The following is a 22,408-nucleotide window of genomic DNA, read 5'->3' as shown; positions in this document are numbered from 1 at the left end:
GTATTAATATTCTAACCACAGCGGTTATCACAACAGCGCAAAGGATTAATGTTTGTACAGCATTTTGAATGTCCTGTTAAGTGATATTAGTATTACGGCCAAAAAAGCATTTCTAATCTTAATACTGTATATAATCTTTAGTAGATACTGATTGATGCTGAAGCTGGTTTTTTGATTCTTACACAGAGAGGAGGAAAATAGATTTAAAGAAGTAGAAGTTCCTAAACAGTGGACATATGGAAAGTTTAAATAGTGAAGTTTCTGCTCTTCCATGTTTTCCTGTTCTAGCATTTGTAAGAAAGAATGTAATAACATGGTAAAAAAAAAAAAAATTGAATTACAAAATTGGTTGCATTGGAAGCTCTCTTTCTCTTTTTTCCTTCTTTCTTTTCTTTCAAGTTTGGGATTAAGTAAATTTCTTTTTCTGAACATATGTTGTGAGAATACTCACAGCTGATCTAAGCCTTGGAGCTGTTATCCTAGTATTTTAGGTAGAAGTTCTTTAATATTAGTGACATTATTTTATATAAATGTATTTCAGGGACAGTACGTTTGAAAATAGAGGAAAATTTGGATACAAATACAATGTGAGAAACAGTCTATGATCTTTCAGTCCTTCCTTCCCATCCTTTGTTTTTTCCTGCTCTTCTGTTATTTTTCCCTTTGCTTGCACTTTGAGTGCAGTAACTCTTGAACTATAAGCACAGCATACTCCCAGTGTGCCCTATGTAGGCTAGACTAAAAAATTCAGGTTCTTGCTGCTTTTGTGGGCAATAAGAGGTGGGAGAAAAGATTTAGCTTTTACTACGTGAGGATAAACCTTATGAGCCATATATTCAGTGATAAGAGAAATTAGGGCATTGAAATCAAGGGCCCAACTGGAGTGATTGGTGAAACTCCATCCAGATCACATCCAAGTTACCCTTTGTTTCTGTACTTGCTAGTTAGGCAGCTGTTGTTAAATAGTTTAATAATACCTGGAATTAAATAGCTGATAGATTCAGGAGACCTGGAAACACATCCAGACTTGAGAAGGATGGATTTCCTGACTGGCTGTAGTCTTACTTCTGTCTTGCGGTTCCAGCACAAATACTGAGCAGGCACCGCAGTTTCTGTCTGGCTTCTCAACACCACGTGGCAGATCCAAGAGGGCAGCAAGAAGCTCTGGCCTCCGCACAGCACCGGGGATGGCCCTGCCTTTTCCTGGCCGCAGCCTCTGCTGCTACTTTACATTGTTACTTAACTGGTACCAGGCTTGTCTTTCTGCTAATGCAGTGAGTTGTTTCCCTATCAAAACCCATGACAGCAAATAAATAATCCACTTGGGCCACAACTGCATTTGCCCGTTTGTAGCCCAGGTTCTTAGCAGAAATGAAAGTTCTCTGAAGAACTGGACTGATTGAGTGTTGAACTTGGATGCAGTTCAGCACAAACAATTAATTGTTGCAGTGACAACAGTGGCAGTCTAACACTGAAATACTGAGAAATATTGATGTTTGTCAATGAGCTTCTCTGTGGAAATCATCACAGTGGTATCTAAAGAACTTGCAAGTTCTTTAGAGTTCCACATTATCTGTGATCGTCGAGTGAGATGTAGCTTGACAATAACTGCAGTAATCTTAACGAAGTTCCACTTGACTCTTGTTTAGGCCTTTGCCTGTCTGTCCAGTTTACGTTCTGTATTTAGCATTTCATCACCTCCCTTAGTACACAGAGAGCGGTGTTACACGTACCTGTAGAGAAGGAGGTTTCAGGGAAGCTTGAACACGGGCAACAGCAGTGGAACTGCAGGTGTATTTCTGTCCTGATTTGGAGGGACCATCTTGAAAGGTGCAATGGTTGTTTGGTCACCATGCATTCCCTGAAGTGCAGTATTCGGATGAGTTTTCTGTTACGAACTTGCAATTAGGAGCTGGCCTAAGTCCCCCCCGTCCACTTCACAGGCCAGCAGACAGCCTTCATGTGGCTATCAACTTCTCTTCCTACTCAGCCAGCTTCTATTCAGCCCCTGGAGATGAAAGGGTTTGCATCCAATTATCTCGTCTTCGCAGGAAACAAAGCATTTGTATGTCTTACAAACTTTTTTTCTTTCTAATGTTCATCTGTTACTCTTCTTTTGCCTATTGCTGTGTGTGTCTCTCCTATATCTCCTTGCTCTTTTTACCCAGGTTTCACATTACAAGAGCCAAATGCAATTAAAATAGACAAGAATAAAGTGGAAAATGTCAGACCACAGTAAAGATCAACCATTTTACTCTGAGTGTGATTTTTTTTGTTTATTTTTTTTAAACACCCCCCTCAGCCCCAACTGTCTTTTTAAAAATAGTTCTTACTGTTTAAAGGTCTATTTAGGTGTTTTTACTGTTTTAGATTAATTGTTCTCATGCAATTATGTTTAGTGATTTTAGTTCCACACAGTGTATACCTCTAGGCTAATGTAGTTCTGCACGTTACTGCATCACTGTGCTGTTTTTCCAAAGCAGGTTAAGAAATTAACCGAACAAACAAAAAATAAAATAAAAAAAAAAATCAGTGAACAATTAAGTGTCCAAAACAGCCTGAAAGGCTGAAATGTCTTTCAGTATTTGGCAGATTTTTATCTGCTATTAAAGATATTTTGCTGATCTGTGTTAGTATTTATTGTTCCCTACCACCCGCTTTTTACATGCTCAGTTTTCTTATTTATAAATGTAGATTTTTGGCACCCTAGTTACCCCAGCCTGTTACTGTTGTCAATCTGCTTTTAGCCATGTGCTCTGATGGGCTTATTTACATAGGTGTATGTGTGTTAAACTTTTCATAAAAACATTGATTATTGTACATGCTGATTCTACAATAAAAATACCTCCCCAAGATGCTTAGTTGCCGCAGAATTCATACCTGGGCTTGAGGAGACTGTTACAGCCATTAACTGTTTTGTAGAGTTTTTTTCTCTTCCTGCAAGAGCTCCAGCTGCACTGAAACAAACAGCACGTAGAGGTGATCTGTGTGGAACAAGATGCAGGATTAGGCATAAAATCAGCAGCCACCTGAAGAAGAAATGGAAGTAAATGTTTGTTTAATGGGAGGAGGGGATGTTTAGATTGTGCAATGCTTTTGTTTTAATATGATGATAATAAAAACCGCATTTTTTACTTTGCAGTCATCATCAGATAAGTATTACTACTTACTGTCTTTCTTCACTTCCAAGTAACGTTTTATCTGGTATGTGTTTTACATTGTAGATGCTGAAATCTTCATCTAAGGAGAAATACCCCTTGTTTACTTTTGTAAAGGGTCATTCTAAAGACTATGACTTTGCTTCCAGTCCAGTCCATGAAGAAAATGACCTTTTCTCTGAGGATGAAAAGAAAAGATTAAAAAGATTTAGTGCAGAGGAGTTTGTCTTGCTTTAAGGACGTTTTAGACAAGATTATTGGCAGCTGTCCAGGAGAACACTTGCCTTTTAAAATATAAAAAATAAAAAATGTATGTGTCCTCCTCCTCCAAAAGGCAAGCTTGTGCTGAAATTGGTCTATTTTCATAAAGATGATAATGTTTTGTATGTTAATAGTCTTCAAAATGTCATTTATAAATGTATTTACTAATTATTTTTGTTCACTACTAGTTGGATGAGTTTAACGTCACGTTGTGCTAGTGTAGGTAGAAGGCATTGTTTAGAGCCAGGTAGGCTGAAACGTGCCTACATCCTGGTCTTGCCCTCTTCAAAAGCTTGCCCAGCCCCTAAAGCCTCACGTGTGACCCTAATGTCGTGTCAGTCCAGGACAAATCCTGAGCAGAGGCTGCCTGTGGGTTTTATGTCATGGACACACATCCGTAGGTTTTGAGACCGTGTTATTTCTGTTTGTAAGCAAAGTCTGGGTTCTGTATTCATGTGGTAAGGGTAGAACTCGAATCTGTCTTGCTACGTAAGCCCAACTACTAGTTAATGCTGTAATTGTGAGACACATCCTGAGCAGCACAGTGTGAGAAAGGTAAGTTTGATATATCAGTAGTAATTGTCAGTTGCAATACTGATATAATTATATAGGCTGAATTGTGAGTTAAGATACTATTTAGCAGTATGATTTTATAATGGTTTCTCATTAAGCTTGCTTTGGAGCCTTAATATGAGGAGTGAAGATAAAGTATTACCTTTCCCCACAATTTTTAAAGGTTATACTATTAATATTAACTGCAACCAATCAAAGTAGCTAAAGACAATTATTAGAAGAGAGCGGTGTTTGTTTCCTGTTTCAACTATGATAATGTTGAGGCTTCTCTCCTATTAGTGCAGCTTTTAAATCAAAGCAAATGGGGGAGTGGATGTGGAAAATTCTGGGCTGTGATTTTTTTGTTGTTGGTTTTTTTTTTTGGATACATGTTATTACTGTACAAACAATTACTTGATGGTGGGTGTTCTCAGATCGCAGACAAATGTACATAAATAGTTTCATGTTTTAACAAAGTAAATGCAATATTTAAGTATTAACACTGCTTGGAAAATAAAAAAGGTGTGAAAACATTAAATGCATGTGCCTTTTATATTAATATTAGATCCTCTAATCCTGCATCTAAAACAATATTGAGAGGTGTGAATACTGTTTATTTGCAATAAAGGCAAATTTTATTGTTGTGTTGTAAACCAAATGTTAACCTATTCTAAGTGCCGTTCAGGCACAGAAGGCACAAATGTTGCCGATCCAAATAATAAGCGTCATGTGTATTCATTAAAGCACTTTTTTTCCTTTTATGAGAAAGAAGTGACTAATAGGTCGATTTCAGGCAGAACTAGATCCAGCGTGTGTATGTGTCAGGGCTGGAGAGTGCGCTTGCACCTGTTAATTGAGTTAATATTCCGAAAAGCCAAAATGAGATTGTCTTCACTTGTTTTCAGGGAAAAAAAAACCCTACACATCATTTGTCTAAATTAGTAACCTCTGCACTGTTGAATCTTACCAAGAATTGGCATAATATTACTTTTAGATGCTGCATGTATGTGAGGATGTTTGGCTTGATCTTACTTAATACTTTTCATTAATAGCCCAGAAGAGGGAGTAAACAACGTATTTATGGAATTTAGATGTCAAAATGAGGAGAACTGTGAATGTCAGAGCTAGAAAATAGAAGATTCCCGTTTAGTGAAGCACAAGTTAATGTAGCCTTAGCAAAAATTATGCAAAACCGTTGAGTGGTTCCTTTGGGTAACAGTGGACAGGAAATTAGACATGAAGTTGTACTTTGCTTTCACATTTTAAAAAAACCAAATGCAATCCTATGCTGCATCATTAAAAGCTTCTGTCACAGAGCAGGGGGATCTAATAGGTAGAATCTGGTTTCGCTGATGCTCTCCTTTCTGCTTACCTTGCCACGAGGAAGGCATTAACTAATTGAAGTGCACAGAAGAACAGGAAAAATGATCAGGAGCCTGCAGGGATGAGAGGAGTTGGAGGGAATGGTAAGAGAACAGGCGTCTTTGGGAAAGGGGAAGATGCTCAAGGAAAAGCTTCCTGCAGGAGAATGCAAGGCTGAGTAATATTTGCACCCACAAGCGTTGGAAGTCTCGCTGTGTAAGGCTGTAAAAAACCAGACTGGCCCAAAGGCTAACAAATGCATGGTAAAGAACAATCCGCATTCAGCAGATTAGTTGAATCAATAATGTCTTTTTCGTTTACAGCTTCTGTTGTTGTAGTAATAATAATAAAATGTAATAAGCTTCCCAGGCTTTCACGCAAAGGAGTCTGCAGTATCTGTAATAAAGCTGAAAGTGGCACTGAGTTATGTGAAACTCAGAAAAATAGATAGCTGTACAGTGGACTTCTTGCCCGATTATGTGGTATTTTTATTTTTCTAAATGAAAGTTACTGCAAAACGTTGATATATGTCTCAAGTCATATAGAGAAAGACCCACAGCTCTTTTGAAATACTTTATCCATCCTACCCTGCTGCAGACTTCAGCCTTCGTATCATTACTGGGAACAAGCCTGGCGATCAGGACGACGTCAAAGGGACGACGTCAAAGGAACGACGCTTCCCACGCTGCTCACCAAGTACGCTTAAATTTTGAAACGGGCAGGCTGAAAGCAGAAGGATGTTTCTGGAAATGCGCAGGAATAAAAACGGTAATGACACTACCTGGTGATCACATTTTGTCATCAGACTAAAACAAAACTGCTCAGGCCTGATAATTCTGCAAGTTTTCCAAGTCCAGGCCTTTGTACCTGCTGCACGCTTACAAGTAGGTCATGGGCAGCTCCGTCCCGCTGCAGTCAAGGTAGCTCTATCTGAGATGGGAACTAAGGGATGAATTTTCTTTCTTCCTGAACTCCACTGGCTGAAGTTCAGGTACCTTAAAAAATCCCATCTGCATGTACCCAGCTAAGCTAGCTGTGTCCCCAGAAAGGAGCTGCTATTCAAAAGACCTTTGGTTTGGTATTCTTGTAATGGAAATGGTCAAATGGAAATAAAAGAGCTATCGTACCCAAGAGTTAAAAAGAAATGCCGTTCTGCCATCCCAACAGCAAACTTCTCTGGAAGGGCAAAAGAGTTTCATTCGTCTCAGTCTTTTTGCAACTTGTTGATAAAGAAACGTAATAGTTGAAACACCTTTGCTGAGTTTGTTTAAATAGTGGATTTTTTTTTTTCCCCTTTTCGACTATGGGCAAGAAAGGCTTCAATGCTAGAACAGCAGCTGGTTTTTGGTCCTTTAATCTGTTAGCAAATACTTTAGTTTACCACAGTGGTGTTTTATTTGAAGCCTGCTAGAAAGAGTTGTTAAAAACTAATGGCTATTTTCAGATTTTTTTTTCATGTTTCCCATACAAGGCTTAAGCATAGACAAGCCCATACATTGCCCTGGTGCACTCGTGTACAGTGGTGACACAAGTTAAATTACCAAGTTACTAGAAATTAATGTTTTTCAGTAACTACAGGGGACTTTAATTGGAAACTATGTTAATCGCATAGTAATTCTCTTTACCTTGTCTGCATTATCTCCTGAAAACCGTGCAATTAATTTGTGTCATCACTGTTGCTGCTGCTGCCTTCAAACACAAACCAAATGAGCATTAGTTACTCACACACCCAGCAGTGGCCTATTTTCTTAAAGGACTTCCACAAATCACTGGCTGATTACTCGCTTGCCTGACGGAACCAGACTGCACGTACCACAGAAGGTGGCAAATAGTAGCTCTTTTCAAAGTCTGAGCTTTTAATCACCTAATACCCTTTTCTTTTTTTCTTTTCTGCCATTTCCTTTTTCCTTAAAAGGAACATTTCTCTGCGTGTTTGTAACATCTGATATTAGCTTGACACAACCTCAGGACCCTGATTAGCTGGGGCTCTGCCTTCCCCTTCTAGCAAAGATACTGGCCTCATTTTTCAAGCTTAATGTCAGACCTCAGGGTCCTCTTTGTCTTGCCTCTACCTGACCAGTGACCAAAGCCCCATCACACTCAGAACGGAGGGCGAAGGTGTTGGCATTTGTCCCTCCCCCAGCAGCGCTGTAGCTGGGACTGGGAGCTTGGGTAGCCCTTGTGGGGTAGGGTGAAGGACCTCTCCGTGTGACCTGGCTGTGCAGTTCCTCCATGGGAAAAACCCACCAGCCACCACGTCCCTTTCCCATTGGCTCTGTGGCCACTGGCGTCTCAAGCCAAACGCACGACCTCTAGAAACGCCTTTGGCCAGCACCCGCCTTCCCTGCAGGCAATCACGAAAGGCAGCAGCTGATTTCTGACAACTTTCCAACCCGAAGTCTTAGACTGGGCTGGAGACTCGTGGAGAAACCCAGTGCACTGCTTTAACTCCATGGGGAACAAGCCAGCAGACCCTCAGGGACGGCTCTTGGGAAAGATGAGGCTGGTTTTGCCCTGTAAGGACTCATGAAACGGAAATTTCTAAAGTGGCCATTTAGGAGAGGGGGTTATTTACTAATGCTGGTAGAGATAACTGACCTCAGAGAGAAACAGAGCCTGGAGAACTGCAGACCAACTTCCAGAAGGCCTAGCAATGGAAAGATACTCAAGGCCCTTACTAAGTTAGTGCCCATCTGTGGCTACCAGCAGAATTACTTGTTTGTGATGCCTTTCTTTAAATACTTGTTTTCCCTCTTGACAGTCTCCTGTGCTTCAGCAGAGCTGTTAAACCGAGGCCGCCCTAATTTGTTACTGAAGGTCTCCAAGCACCTCCACTCTTGTGAGAACAGCTAGGTGGGAGTCCCCCAAGCACGTCTCCCTTGGCAGTTATATTTTTCCCACAGTATTAATGAGACACCCCTAAACGACAAGAACATGAGCAGGTAACTGTAAGAACTACGTAAAGGCAGCTGCTTTATTTCCTTACAGGTGTGGTGGCAACGGGTGTTGAGGTGACACCATGCATCCCCTCACCTGATTTTCAAAGCCAACACTGGCTTCGTGTTCTGAACAAACCCCGCTCTTCCCTGGTTTCTGTACAAGGCAAGACCGTGTGAGTCCAGGTCTGTTTGTGGTGAGTTGACTAGCTCCCAGAGGAGCCTATGCGACCTTGCACTTTTAAAACAATGTGGTAAATGCACCTGATCGACATTCAGCAGGGTGACATGCTCCTTAGTTAAAGCCGTAACAGCAAAGAAGTGGTTGCTCTACATACGTTAACTGGCACTTAAGCATCAGGTTCATTTATCTGCAATCGGCATGAAAATGCAGTTGGAAAATAGGGAGTGTGGATGTGAAAGAAGGAATCTGCCTCCTTCCCTGAGCGCTGCCTGGCTCTGCAGTGGCCACGGGCAGAGTCTGCCACTGCCCGGCTGTGCTAGAGAGGCGACCACAGGCCCCAGTCTTGGTTTTTGCCCTTGCCCTTGGCTTACAAATTTTCTACTGTCAGGAAAGTCTTCTGTGGGTTTTTTTTTCTTTAACTTACCCTCCAAACCCAGAAGCGTTGGTAATGTGAAGCAGGCGAGCAGTTCAGTTATGCACAATGCAGCCAGAAGGACACAACAGGGTATTTGGGGAGGCAGGGAAGGGATGTCCTGTTTGCCATTAATTACAGTAAGAAAATGGACTCACTCCGGAGACCTGATTTATTTCCAGAGTTAGTGACAATCTCTTAACTGGAATGATGGAATGAAAAGCAACCATCAGTGAGTTATGAAAGGTCAGTAATGCCACAAATTAATACAAACAGCATATTTGAAATCCAGCCCGCCCTGTGTTCTGTTTATACAACAATTTCATCCAAGGTGATGTGGCTTTTCAGGGAGGCTGGAGCACCAGCTCTTGTGCTACCAGGAGCCTCCAAGAGGGCAGAATACGCCAGGTTACTTTACGGTCCTTTACCACCCTGTAGTTGATTACTATAGGAGTATGGATGCATTTCTTCTTCCCAGTGCGTGAAGCACATTTCCCTAGCCCTGCGCGGAAGGCTGTGGAGCACAGTCGGGTACAACACACAGCAGTATTTCAGCCTAACGCTCCTTATGCGAGCCCTACGGCTGGAGCCTCTGTTAGCCTATAGCTGCTTTCTGGCAGCACAAAGGTGTTACAGCCTCCCACCATCTCGGTTAGGTCATGCCAACGTTATGCAAAGGGGTCTTAAAATGCTGCTAACTTATCTGCATTGCCCAAAAGATACAAAGAGGCGTTCGAGGGAGTTAGGATTGAGCCCTGAGTAATCATCGTTTGATCCTATGATTGGGTATCTTCCTGAGATGGTTTCTGTTGCCTAATTGGATGAACTGAGCTTTATAAACAGTTCCCTTCCCTGTTTGTAAGCAGTTCACGGGCAGCTGTAATTGTTTGAATCCACGGTGTGAATAGTAAAAAGAGCTTTACTTAATGACTGCAGAAGCCCTTCTCGTGTGAGAGCTCTCTGGTATTTATTCACACCAGAATTCACGATGCTTTTGTTTTCTATGAACGCTCCTGCAAATAAAAACTTGCTCACTCTAATGTTTATGAATAAATGTGGTCGTAAATGCCATCAAAGCAAATCAGCAGGGTTTTATTTATGCAAGAAGATATGCAAATAAATGTTTGCTGTTTTCGCCTAGCTCTAGTGGGTATGTAGGCATGTGTTAAAACCAAGGTTTTGTGGGCTCTCCGCTCAGCATTCACACTTTATTCTTATTTTCCAACCCCTCCTTTCCCACACTCTGATCCTGCCAGTGAATCCGTGTGCCCCAAGGGAATGTTATTAAAGTCAATGTTTGAGGTATTTATCCACATCCAGCAGCTAGCTGGGTCAGTGGATAAGGTCATGCAGGGCAGTGGGATCACTTGTAGGATGTCCAGGACTGGGGCCCTGTACTTATGTGGACAAGAGGCAAGGGGGATTGTAATTGCAGCCCCGTGCTGTTTTCTGCATGGCACACAGCAGATACCCACAACTGCTTTATTGCCATGTGCTGACTTGTGGAGCAAGGTGACGTGGGTTTTGTCTTACACAGAAGAAGTGCGGGAGGTTATTGCCATCCTGTCTCAATCAGTGCCCTAATTAAATATAGGCGAGGATTTTCTTTTTAAAATGTAAATGTTAAGCCTTGTTAAAGAAAATTAAAATGCACTGAAATTAATGTGGTAGGAACTGTGGAGGTGCTTAAGCTAGAGTATCTATATTTATTAGAAAGGGAACTAAAAAAGGAAGTATTTTCTGATCAGAATTCAATCCTTAAACTGGGCCATCTGCAAGTTACTTACAGAATATAAGGATGTTATGCAAGTTTACAAATTTCCCTTCAAAATCTGCAGTTAGGGACCAGTTCCGGGGTGAATTCTATGTCCTAGCCTCTAAAAACTATAAAGGAATATAATCTGATACTCACCTCTTTCCAAGATTTATCTGTAAATCCTGCTTCTCTTAGCAAGATCATTTGGGATTTTGTGCTGGCCATGCACAGGGGGTTGGACTTGAAGACTCAGGTCGTTCCCTTCCATTCCTTTGTTCCCTTGAGTTCAGCAGAGCACAATAGTACAGAATTTTAAAAATCTACATTCAGCAGTATGATAATCCCCATTTACAAATAAGTGTATAAAGGCATCTGACTACTTCAACCCACAGAGAGCCTGAATCAGAAGTATAAATCAGAACGTGCAACAGTCAAAACCAAAGTCCTAGATATGAATGCATTAGAATGGGGAGTTCAAACAGAAAAAATGAATTTTTTCAAAGGCTTATAGAGAAGAGCTTCAGCTGATCACGGAGAGATGCTTCAGCTCTGAACCATGATCTCAACCTGACCAAGGTCAAGACTTCAGTTCAGACGTGTTTGTGCCTCCCCTGGAGCAGGTGAGAAGACGTACTGTTTTATGGCAGTGCGGAAACACAAAATACAGTATTTGTTAAATACAACAAGCTCATGTCTTTGCAAATATATGAAGTTCTTTGGCCTTCACAGTTCAACCAGTGGTTTGTTGTTTTCATGCTAATACAAATTCTTGTATTAATAGGAGCATGGCCTTGGGTTTCTCCATCCGTATGGGAAAAAGTTACTTGTCTGATGGTAAACAAAGAACAGAAGAATTGATTCACTGTCTTCACTTTTTAAAAGATGGTATGAAGCAATAGTGAAGCAATTTTAATTGTGACTGTGTAACACTTGCAATCAGTAAGATCATTTGTGTTCTGTTTTTAGGAATTGGGGTACTACAGAGTACATACAGCATTAGAAATGCAAAACATGACCGCATGTTCTCAGGATTTTGTCAGTGTTACATGAAAGAGCACTTGTGCTGGGATGCTCAACTCTGAGGGTATTCTCTGTTCAGTGTGTATTTACAGAGATGTATGAATATTTGATTAATGAGTCATGGTCTCTGGAGAAATTTAATAACTGTACTGCTGTACAAAGCCAGCTCCTTAACTGTTAACACAGCTGCCAATAGTGTCACTGACACTGAAGACCTTTCTGCATCTAATATATTCTGTGGAGTAAATTCCTTCGTTACAAGAGAATCCATGGGACACATTATTCAGTTATCTGTTTTGAACTGTTGCAGGCTCAATTTACAGACCCTGATTTGTAAAGATTTTTCCAATGGAAACAAGCAGTGACACATGAGCCATAAAGCAGCAGTTTCATGAGGCTATGTTGTTACAAAAGTTAGTTGGAAGGTCAGTTCTAAAGAAGCGTTGCTTTAAAAATTCTTGTATGATTGATAATAAAATAGGTGTTACTATTGCCCAAATTGCTATTTTCATCAAATATTTTTATAATATACTGTAACAGCATATTCAATGTGCAAGTGAAATAAAAACCGCCAAAGCTGCTGGTTGTGCATGTGCCTTATATTTGTATAATCCAGTTTATAAAATGTAAAATGAACAATGGGTGAAAATATTGATGTATAGCAGACTGATCTCGCAAATTCCTACCGCCTTAAAAACTGTATTCAGTGGGACTACTCAAACGAGGAAAGGTTCTTCAGGGGTATATGATTTGCAGGATGGGGCAGAAGTTTTCTCCCCCCTCCATGATGCCAGACCAGAAGTGTTCTTCATTTTTGCTGAGCAGTTTCCCAAGAATAATTCACTGCTAATTTTATCATTTCTCCATTTTTATTCCTAATACCTGTGAAGAGATCAATTTTCACTTATGAAGTTAGGTGTATATTTTAGTGGTGTTACTCCAGTTCAACTGCTTTAAATAATAGGGGGAAAAATGTCAAAAAAAGATAAATTTAGTGCAGAGGCTTTCACGAGAAGCTTTAACTGCAGGTTAGAATTATACATGCTATGCAGAATTTCCTGCAACACTTCTCCTTTGGGCCACAATGCATTACAGCAGACGTATAATGAAGCTGCTATAAAATCCGTGGTAATTAAGGGGGATTTGACAGTAATTGCAACAGTGAATCAACTTAATTATTACCTGCTTCGAAGAGAGCTAACCTGATGTTATAATCTAACCTTTCCTACTTCTAAAATGAGAGATTAAACAAGTATATGTAGCATTTAAGAATTAAATCTGTTGAGATAGAATTATATTAATATACTTTTCATATACATTTTATATACATGTGTGAGTATAGGTACGAAGCAGCTAAACGAACAGCACCATAAGCTGACAAACTGCAGATACACTGACTGTATGCATTCATAAAATAAACAGAACCTAGTCTGCATCTGAGGCGAGCCAGCTTCTCTGTTATTTGCTGGAAGCACGGGGACCTATAGAAAGACCGTTGCTATAAAATGCTACGACACACACGCGCCTAGTTCCTTGAACAGCCTTGTAAAGGGGATGTGATGAATGTATTGTCTTCCTGTGCTTAATTTTAAGCAAACTATTCTGAAATACATTTAAGGTAGGCTGTAAAGCTGCAAAAGTGAGAAGCTGCTTGAGGACTTCACAGCCCTGCTGCACACTGCCCTGGTGTGGCTACCGCCATGACCCCTTAGCAATGAATGGGCAGTACTGGAGGTTCCAGTGTTACACAGCATAGAGGAGATTCTCCTTTGTCCAAAACTGGGTTGCTGTTTTTCAGTGGCACGTGACTTGCCCTTGAACTAAAAAGAAGCTTCTTCCAGTGTCTTTGGAAGAGCAATTGGAAGACATTCTAAGAAGCTTCTTACAATGGGACCTGGGCTAGAGAGCTCCCTGGATTACAGAGCAGTGATGTCCAAACCTCCAGGTGCTTTCTTACCCTGCCTTCAGACAGTCACCATAAACACCAGGGAGAAAGTAGCCTAACATAACATTGGTCTAATCGATTCCGGCACAATCAATCCAGCTCTTTCACCTACTGCATCAGGTATACTGAACCCCATGCCACTCGCTCAGGGTCTATTGGCTGAGCCCATAAATACAAGCATCCCTTTTATTGGCAAAAGTTTTCTGAAACTCAAAAGTTTTCAGAGCTTTTGAGATGTATTACCTGAGAGCAGGGGGTTGTCAGAGGGTCGCTGATCCAAACCCTTCTCAAAACTCTTTGCCAGTGTTGTACCTGGCTGGTATGTGCAGCGCCATGTCTGTGTCAGGTGCATTTCAGCAGTAGTATTCTGGAAGAGGTGCAATAATAAAGCACTAGCTTTGAAAAAAGAGAGAAGTGGGCATTATCATCATCACGAAAACTCGCCACAGCAACTTTCACCTGAAGTTCATCTGCAAAATTGACAAAATTAGCTTCAACTCTGCTCTGAGGAGGGGTTTGACCGTCCAAGAGAGGCACTGAGGGACTGACTCATGCATGCCCTTAAAATAAATTTGCCAATGTTTACTTCTTCTTGTTATGTTATGAAACAATAAATTAGAAAGACTTCTTGTTTGTTTTTTTCATGTTCTGGCCCATAACACGCTACTATTAATAACTAATTTTTATTACCATAGGCCTCAGTTTTCAGGGAGTTATCAAGCTGACAATGTTGAATAGACAAATAGGTTAAAGGTGTCATCTGCCATGGATATATAATTTAGCTGTATGGCAAGAACAAGGTCTGAAATTGCATTAAGCCAAAACCATCTCATCTTTAGGACACATACTCTTAGAATATTACAGCTGTTGAATCTGCCTTAAAGTAAACTTGAAAGTCCGCCAGGCTTTGAATAGTGTTGTACAGTAAAAATGGTAGAAAAAGCCAATTCAGCTTGGCAGTAATAAAAAAAAATCTCATTCTATTGCTGGCCTTCTGATTGTAAATTAAGAATAAACATCTAACTTGTAGGGGAAAGCAGGCTGTGATTTCTCTTTAAGTACAGACAACATAATCTCTCCATCAGTAATTACACCGGTAAACTGTGGAAGCCTCAAGGTTCTGGCAACTCATCCCAGGACCTGTGCCCGAAGGGCATCACACCTGTATCTGGTACCAAGGCTTTTACTTAAAATGCCCCTTCCTGAAGCCATAGAGAGATCCTCTTCTACATCTATTACTCAGTAAAGGATAAGACACTTCAGGCTCAGCTTCCTTCACAGGATACACGAGCCAAACACTTCTGACCTGCCCTCCATCATACATGCATTTCTCTTCCACTTAGTGAGCTGGCCCCTTGCAAAGTCAGGAGCAATATACTTCTGGGAGGAGAATGCCCATGAACCTGCTGCTTATGATCATTAACTGCCTTCAGCTGCCCTAGACAACTGGCATTTAAACATCCAGCTAAAGAACTGGACCTTTCCTTCAGAGCAATCCCTGAACAAGGGGATCCTGCTGAGAACAGCCTGCTGTGGGCACCCAGCAAGCTTTCTCCTGGGAATTGACACCAGCATTGCTCCAGTCTCTGTTAAGTGGCTGTGGAGAAAACCGTGATCCTTCCTGCAGTGAAGAAAAGTCTTTTCACATTGAGAAAAGACTGAGATACCTGAGAGTTCTCAACAGCTTCTCTCTGGACAGTTGCAACCTGAAGCTCCGTAACTCTCACAACACTCACTCCCATTTGGTGTGTGCCTAATGTGGAGGAGACCACAGTAAATCCAGGGCTGTGCATGCACCCGGCGTGCTGTGATGTGCTCACAGCCCTGTGTGTGTGCATCTCCCTTCCTGGGAGCTGCCTGAGCACAATGCGAGCCAAGCACATGTTATGGGGTACCAGGGGCTGTCTTTCTGGTGGCAATGGTGGCTCTTTGCTCATATGTAAGTAGAGGAAATGGCAGACTTTAAATAACAAATTTTCGCTGATGCCTTTTGCTATTTTTACAACGCATTTTAAAATAAATGAGAGATTAACACAGAAAAAAGTACTTAAGGTGCATGCTCAGTAACTATTTTTTCATAACGTTTTAATGGATTCAGGGTTGAGCTCCACTAAAATCTGGATTTATTAGAAACGCTCTGTGCATTTCAATGGAGTTTTTCTCATGAATCTAGATATTTTACATTATTTCAATAGAGCTGACCCTCTGATTCATTAGAAATGCTCCAATATAACCAATGGAGCATTTCTAATTATTCTGGTTTTACAGCAAATCCAAGGGTCAGCTGTACTGAAAACAATAGTGCTAACCTCTAGGTTTATTAGAAAAATGCTTTGTGTCTCAATGGAGCATTTCTAATAAATCAGATAAACAGGGATCTCCCACAAAAATGCTCTACTGGTGAAACAGACAAATGGATTTGTTGTTATTGAGATCTTTTAAAAACAGTGATTGTTTAATAGACTTTTTTGTTGCTCATTCTAGTGTAATCCCCTCCTATCTAGAGTTTAGGTCTTCACCATTAAAAACTTAGTAAATATTCCTCATAATGCCATCAGGCTGAGAAACAAGCACTGCTGTCTCACACTGTCAAGCATTTTTCACTTCACTGAAGAAGACGCTACGGCATGGCCAACTTGCATGATGTCGGAGCTGCAGTTGCCAGGTCAGGGTTCAGGGGTTTGGTGCCGTGCTGCTGCTGGGATGGGTCCTTTCCCGCTCTGCTCACTGCCTCTGCTTCTGCTACAGAAATGGGGAGAAAGGGTGAGCGTTAAGACAGCTCAGCAGTGGGTATCACTGTTGATCCACTATGGGTGCACATGAAATTTAACTGCAGCAGATGGCACTGAGATTTTTTTTTAGACCTTGAAGCTAGCTTTTTTTCCCAAAGTTCTTCTAATTTCACCAGAAAAAACTATCACTAAATGCACGGGCCATCATGCCAGGCCACAAAAAAGATAAAGTAACTCACACATACCATCTCGACAGGCCTCTCTCCACTCACCAGAGTGTCATGTCCTGTGGAAGTTACAACTTCTAGGCTGAAGCTGCGGAGACCCCTCACCATCTCTCTTCAGATCATCCTCCACTGGAACCACTCTCCTCCTTATGTGCGTGCCTGCGTACAAGTGAGTGTTTGTACATACATATGCATAGGCTCTTTGGAGGGTGTTGGGAGTGTAGCCACGTCTGGGGAGTCTGTCTGTGCGCAGGTAGGCTGGGTGGCACATTGCAGGAGCCACAGTGAGAGCCTGGCCGTGAGAAGTCCTCTGTAGCAGCGCTCCTTCTCAGCAGGAGGAGATTCTCCATTGCCAAATCTGTGCCAGCAGGAACAGGAATCGCAGGCATGCGCTGATGAACTCATGTGTTGATCCAGTCCAGGAGGGGTAAATGCCAATGCTGTGAAATGCAAAAAAAAGCCTTGGTAAGCTGAGACAAAGCCTTCTGTTTAAGAGGAAAGGCCAATGAGCTAATTTCAATGACTCAAGATTTGGTTAGAATGTTCCATATTTATTGAGTATATTCTGTACTGTCCAGATATTTCCCTGTGGTGCAAATAGCACACATAAACCACAGTTACTGCATTTGGATTCCCTGTTCTCTCTGTGTGAACTGCAAATCTTCAGCTAAAAGACAGTTAGTCTCAGTTTGAACAGTATTCCAGTCCTCTTCCCTGCACTCCCCAACAACTTCAAGAAATCTGCTGACCAGTTTCTCTGAAAACCTGAAAATAAAACATGCTGCAGTGGTGACAAATCCACAAAACCAGAAACTCCACTTTAAAAATGACTGGTGTGTCTGAGTGAGTCTCTTTTTTTTTTTTTCTTTTTTTTCTTTTTCTTTTTTTTTTTTTTTCTTATCAAGTTAGATGACTTTACCTAATAGTGAACACTGAGAAATTCACAATGGAGTCAAACAAAAGGAATTTTACCTAGGGGATGCTGGATGCCTGCCCATCTGCCTGGTGCTTGAATATAGGATTGTTTCATTGCCTGAGTGTGGGAAGATGCTGAACCTGTCTGCTCAAGTTACTGTGAGTCCTTCATAAGGATTAGGTGTGTGTCACCACCACTGATTTCCCTGTTCCATGGTTTCTCCCATACACGAGTTCATGCTGCCAGCACGGTTGTCCTCTAAATTATAAGCAAGTTCTTTAGCAAAAATTGCAGGTCAGGGTGGGAGCCTGCTTGGTCAGGGGGATTACAGCAAAACCAGCAATGGGATTTCAAGGCTTTTCCTACCCCAGAGGCACTGGCAATATCACCACCAGGCAACCTCCCCCCCCCCACTCAAATGAGATACAGCAGTTTATCATGTCAAGCCTTGCTGCTGAGTGCGGTGTCTAGGGCCTCTGGCTGTCAGAGGCAGGATTTTATCTTGGGGTCCCTAAGGCCATATAGAAAGCCTAAAATGTTCATTTATATTTCTTATTGTCTGGCCAAATCTGTGTGTGCTTAAAAAATATCCGGAAGTTTAAAGGCTAATCCCTGATTATTGTGGTTTAGGAATGTACTCGATATTTTGAAAAGTTAAATACATTTATTATTATAAACAGCAATGCCTTTGTCAACTCTTAGTTATGCTACGTAAACTGTTTATATATGAAATGTCGCCTTCTGTGATGTTACTTCCTGACATCAACCTCTCTCATTACATTTTCGCAAAGCAGCTCCGTTAAAGATAACTATCACTATACAGGTCTAATTCATAGAGATATCTGTAAAGATGTATGTGTAGTGCACGAGTACTTATCCATATGGGAATTTGTACCTCGGTTTATCAGAATTTACACGTTTGTGCACATATATGCTGTAGACAGTATTCCTATAATAATCAGTGTGGGCATACGTGTTTATGACGTGTGTAGATTTATATGCTTTTTATATATGCAATGTATCTGTGTAGCCATAACTTAATCTGCTGTTCAGAATTTATTCCAGCTTTCCACATGAGCTCCTTTAAGCAATGTTAATTGTTTCAGAACCAAAATCATTGATGATAACTCTTTTCGGAATTGTCATGTTGTCTATAAATATTTAGCGACTGAATTGTATTTGCCAATGTATTCCTGTATTACAGATGAAAAGGTAGCATCTGCTGAAATTAAAAGTGGCCACATTTTCGCTGTAGCTTAATTAAATGCCAAAATTTATCTACATTAACAACAAAGTGGTGAAATTTATTGATCAATTCACATGATATAAGTTGACAAATGGCCTGAGCAATTTCCATAATTTTCTACACGTGTTAAAATTTGTAATGAAAAAAGAATACTATATTAACATTAAATGTGAAATGAAAGGGGGATTTCGTAATGGGAGTGGGTGCCCTGGGGCAGTAAGCTGTGTTTTCCGTGCGCTGTCCAGGCGGAGGCTGTTTGAGCTGTGTACAGATGGGCCTTTGACAGTCCTACAGCTGTTCTCCTAATTGTCCATTAAGTGTTCTATTGATTCTCTGATTCAAAGTACATGTCTTTCAGCTCAGGCTATCGTGTGAAGTGGCAGACACATTCCTCCTAGAATGACAGAGCTGCTTGAAACCTAAAAATGTGGGCTGCCAGTTTCAATTGAGGATCCCGCTTTCAAAGGAGAAGGCTTGGTTAAAGGAGCTTTGTAATAGCTGGTTAGATTTGAGTTTCTAAACTTTTAGCATCAATCAATTAAAGCAGCAGCAGCATGAAAAGTTTTAATTCCTTGTTAAGCATTACGGATTGCACCTGGCTGATAAAGCGCTGCCTGAGGATACCAGGTCGCGATAATAAGGATTAGATCTTGTTTAACTGTACGCAGATTTTTTTCTCAGACCCCCTGACATACGTAATGATATTCTCATTTGACTTGCAAGTTCACTTTTAGCATTTTTTTAAAGGAAGATCATCTGCAATTCCAGATTATGCCAGTCAGAGGCCTGTTTAAAATCATCTTCCTTTAATCTGAAGAGTGAAAGATAAGATGCATATCTGTTGCAAGGACCATAAATCTTCAAAGAAACAAATAGCCATAGATAAAACTGTAAAAGTTATTTAGTTCTTTTCCGAAAGAGGTTTATTAATCTAAAATTTCCAGTCCATTGTGTCATGATTTGGTTATCGCACTGTATCTCATTTCTTGCAATTGTATAAGCCTTGTGTATCAAGCAAAGAGATGAGAGCCACATAGCTTAAACTTGATCAGTTGTATTCAGATATATCACTAGAGCTAGGAATAAAAAAAAAATAAATTGGAACATAAAAAATAGCCAGCTGAGCAGAGATTTGGACTCTGCATGAATTTTTATTCAGAATATTTCCTCTTATTTTACTGAGATGTGTATGAAGTGATTCTATTATTAAATTTAAACTGAATTTTAAATTCTTGTTTGTCTTTTTAAAGCATAATTCCTGGTAGAAAGAACACAAACAAACTGTTTATAGACTTACTACTTGGGAACCATCCGCAGTAGTTGTGCACAAAATGAGCTTTTCCCATATACCATCAGTTCTATCTGCCTTTATATTTTTCTTTTTAAAAATCCCCATCATTTAAATGAGACATGAAACTGTTTCCGATAAAGCTTAAAATAAGGAGAGTTATTTCTCTTCAAGAAGATTTTTATCCTTTATAGTTAATGAAAAACCACTCTCCTGTGAACGTTTAAATCTGCTTATTCTTTAATCATCCCTCCTTATAGCATTGCCCATGTTAGTTTTTGCACCACAGCTACTTGTATAGTTGTATTTCTGATACCCTTTACCTCCGGGTCCCTATTGGTGGGGATTCAGTAGTCAGATTCACCAACATGGAGGCTAACAGATGACTTGGACCCATCAATCAAATTAGTTACAGCCTTTTAATTTAAACAAGAAGCTTGCCGATTTGAACAGAATTAGATTTTTTTTTTTAACCTTAACCTATTTGTCTTTGCGACATCAAATTTACAAGCATCAGCAATGTTTAATCCGAAGAAGGAAGTTCACTAACTAGATGGGGATTCCAAGAATGCAAACAAAATTTCTACTCATGCATCAAAGGTAAACAAAGAGAAGAAGAAAAAAAAAGGAAAGGAAAGGAGAAAAAAGAAAAGACATGGTACATAAGGGGAGGCATTTGACATTTTATAACCAGAGTTTCTCTCCCTGTTCCATAAAAAGGAATATGTGTCAAATTAAAGAAGCTGTAGACTATGTTACAAGGCGCCTTTTCTCATTTTAGGAATGTAAGTTTTAGGTTCGAGGCATGGGGCCAAACGCTAAAAGCCCCTTGCATCAAGGGGACAGTAACCCACCCATTTGTTTTCACCATCAAAAGAGGAAACTGAGGAGTCTCTTTAATATGATAAACCATATATTGATACCTACAAAACATTTTGTAAACCTACTTTGATTCCAGCGCTTTCAATTACACCGTTAGCCAGTTTTTAAAAAAGATTTTTAGAAGCTTTCATGTGTAGACTTTTGTCTTGTTGAATGAACTTCAGCTACACTAAATTTTAAGTAAATTTGTGATGACTGAGCAATATACATTGGCTGAGCTAGAATCCAATAACCCACAGGACAAATTAATTTTCAACAAAAAGGGCAGAAACCTCAAGTGCCATGAGTATATGGAATCTCAGTCTATCTCTCTGGAGCCATTTTTGCAAATCACTACAGCTATTCATAATCTAAATCAGTCTCCTTTAGCAGCAGAAAGATCTTTTTTCATGACAAAACAGAAGATGACATTCATTAGTGCCTAACTTGCATAAGCTACCTTAAATTTATTGGTGCTCTTATACTTATCTGGGTAAGAATTCCTTTGTCTACAGCTATAGGAAAATTCCGGATGTACTACTTAAAAATATAAATTGTCACTTTTATCAGAACTTTTGGCAGTTTACTTTATTTTAGAAGTAAAACTGGTGGTTAAGGTTTTAAGACTTCCAATGGGCGTTGTTTCAATCATGGTTAATATGCACCCAGGATAGCAATACCAATATAAGTGTGCAGTTGTATAAAAATCCAGAGAACTGTCGCTGCCTAGAGCACCGGGTGCTAACTTTTCCCTGTATTTAAGTACAACTTATGGCATTACAGAAGAATCCTATGATCTATGTGTGGATTCAGGATGGAAAGCCAAACCCTTGGCTGGTGCAGTTGGTGGATTGCTACAGAATTGTCTGGACAGTGTCTCCTTCTTCTCTTCTGATGGACCATTTCTTACATGGAAGGTCTACCAGACCATACCAATCCACCTGCAAATATCACCTATCGTACAGAAACTGCAGAGCCTGGTTATTGTAAAAATGCACATTCAAGTCAGTATATAGGAAATAAAATATAAACGTATTTGCTTTAATGTGATGCAAGCGAATACTGGTCTTCATCCACCTGTTTTATAAACTCCATTTTCTGTCTCGGGTACAGGCTGTTAATTCTTAAATGCCTTCAGCTTGATGTCTCCTACTTGGGATACAACTGCAGGAAGTATTGCGACCTAAAGATTGACATACATGTCATTTGTACAAGTGATCTTTATTTCTTCATGCAGAAAAAAGTGGAATAAACATCTGTGGCAGCATTTGTTAAAGCCTGGATAAAGCTAAATGATCACAGTCACTCTAGCCTCAAAACATACGAATGGATGCTTGCTTTCAATTACAATTATTTCTTTTGTAGAGTGAGAGTGGGCAGGGATGTTTGAATGACAAACGAGAGATATAAAATAATAAGAATGTTAGTGGCTATGCCTGCTCTTTCTTGCTGGGTGGAATGACTTCTGGTGGTAGGTCCCACACGGTCAACAGAAGGTGGTAAATCTACCTAAATGCAAGCAGCAGGTATCTAGGGTTCAGAAGGTGAAGAC

The 22,408-nt window shown here is 40.3% G+C and overlaps 1 protein-coding gene and 1 long non-coding RNA gene across 5 annotated transcripts in view; both read left to right on the top strand.

Annotated features, from left to right (window-relative positions):
- The window catches only part of ATG4C (autophagy related 4C cysteine peptidase), a 28,032-nt gene extending 23,191 nt beyond the window's left edge, over nt 1-4,841 (top strand). For 2 of the 3 annotated variants that reach the window (XM_072867469.1, XM_072867468.1), the window contains exon 11: nt 3,225-4,840. In XM_072867469.1, coding sequence (XP_072723570.1) covers nt 3,225-3,395 — 171 coding nt within the window. In that variant the 3' untranslated portion in view covers nt 3,396-4,840. Of the gene's footprint in view, nt 1-3,224 lie in introns of all 3 variants that reach the window. The other variant, XM_072867470.1, reaches the window with a different exon arrangement.
- Nucleotides 4,842-5,592: 751 nt separating this feature from the next.
- LOC140654307 (uncharacterized) lies at nt 5,593-12,204 on the top strand. 2 transcript variants are annotated; one of them, XR_012043390.1, is made up of 4 exons: nt 5,593-6,101; nt 8,322-8,466; nt 11,125-11,241; nt 11,403-12,204. It is a non-coding gene; the product is annotated as an uncharacterized lncRNA (long non-coding RNA). The 2 variants fall into 2 exon arrangements; XR_012043389.1 differs by lacking the exon at nt 11,403-12,204 and having other exon boundaries at nt 11,125-11,367.
- Nucleotides 12,205-22,408: the final 10,204 nt, after the last annotated feature.

This window comes from Ciconia boyciana, chromosome 7 (genome assembly GCF_034638445.1).
Source record: "Ciconia boyciana chromosome 7, ASM3463844v1, whole genome shotgun sequence".
Classification (NCBI taxonomy): domain Eukaryota; kingdom Metazoa; phylum Chordata; class Aves; order Ciconiiformes; family Ciconiidae; genus Ciconia; species Ciconia boyciana.
Note: the sequence above shows the minus strand (reverse complement) of the source record. Positions and strands in the feature narration are given on the sequence as shown.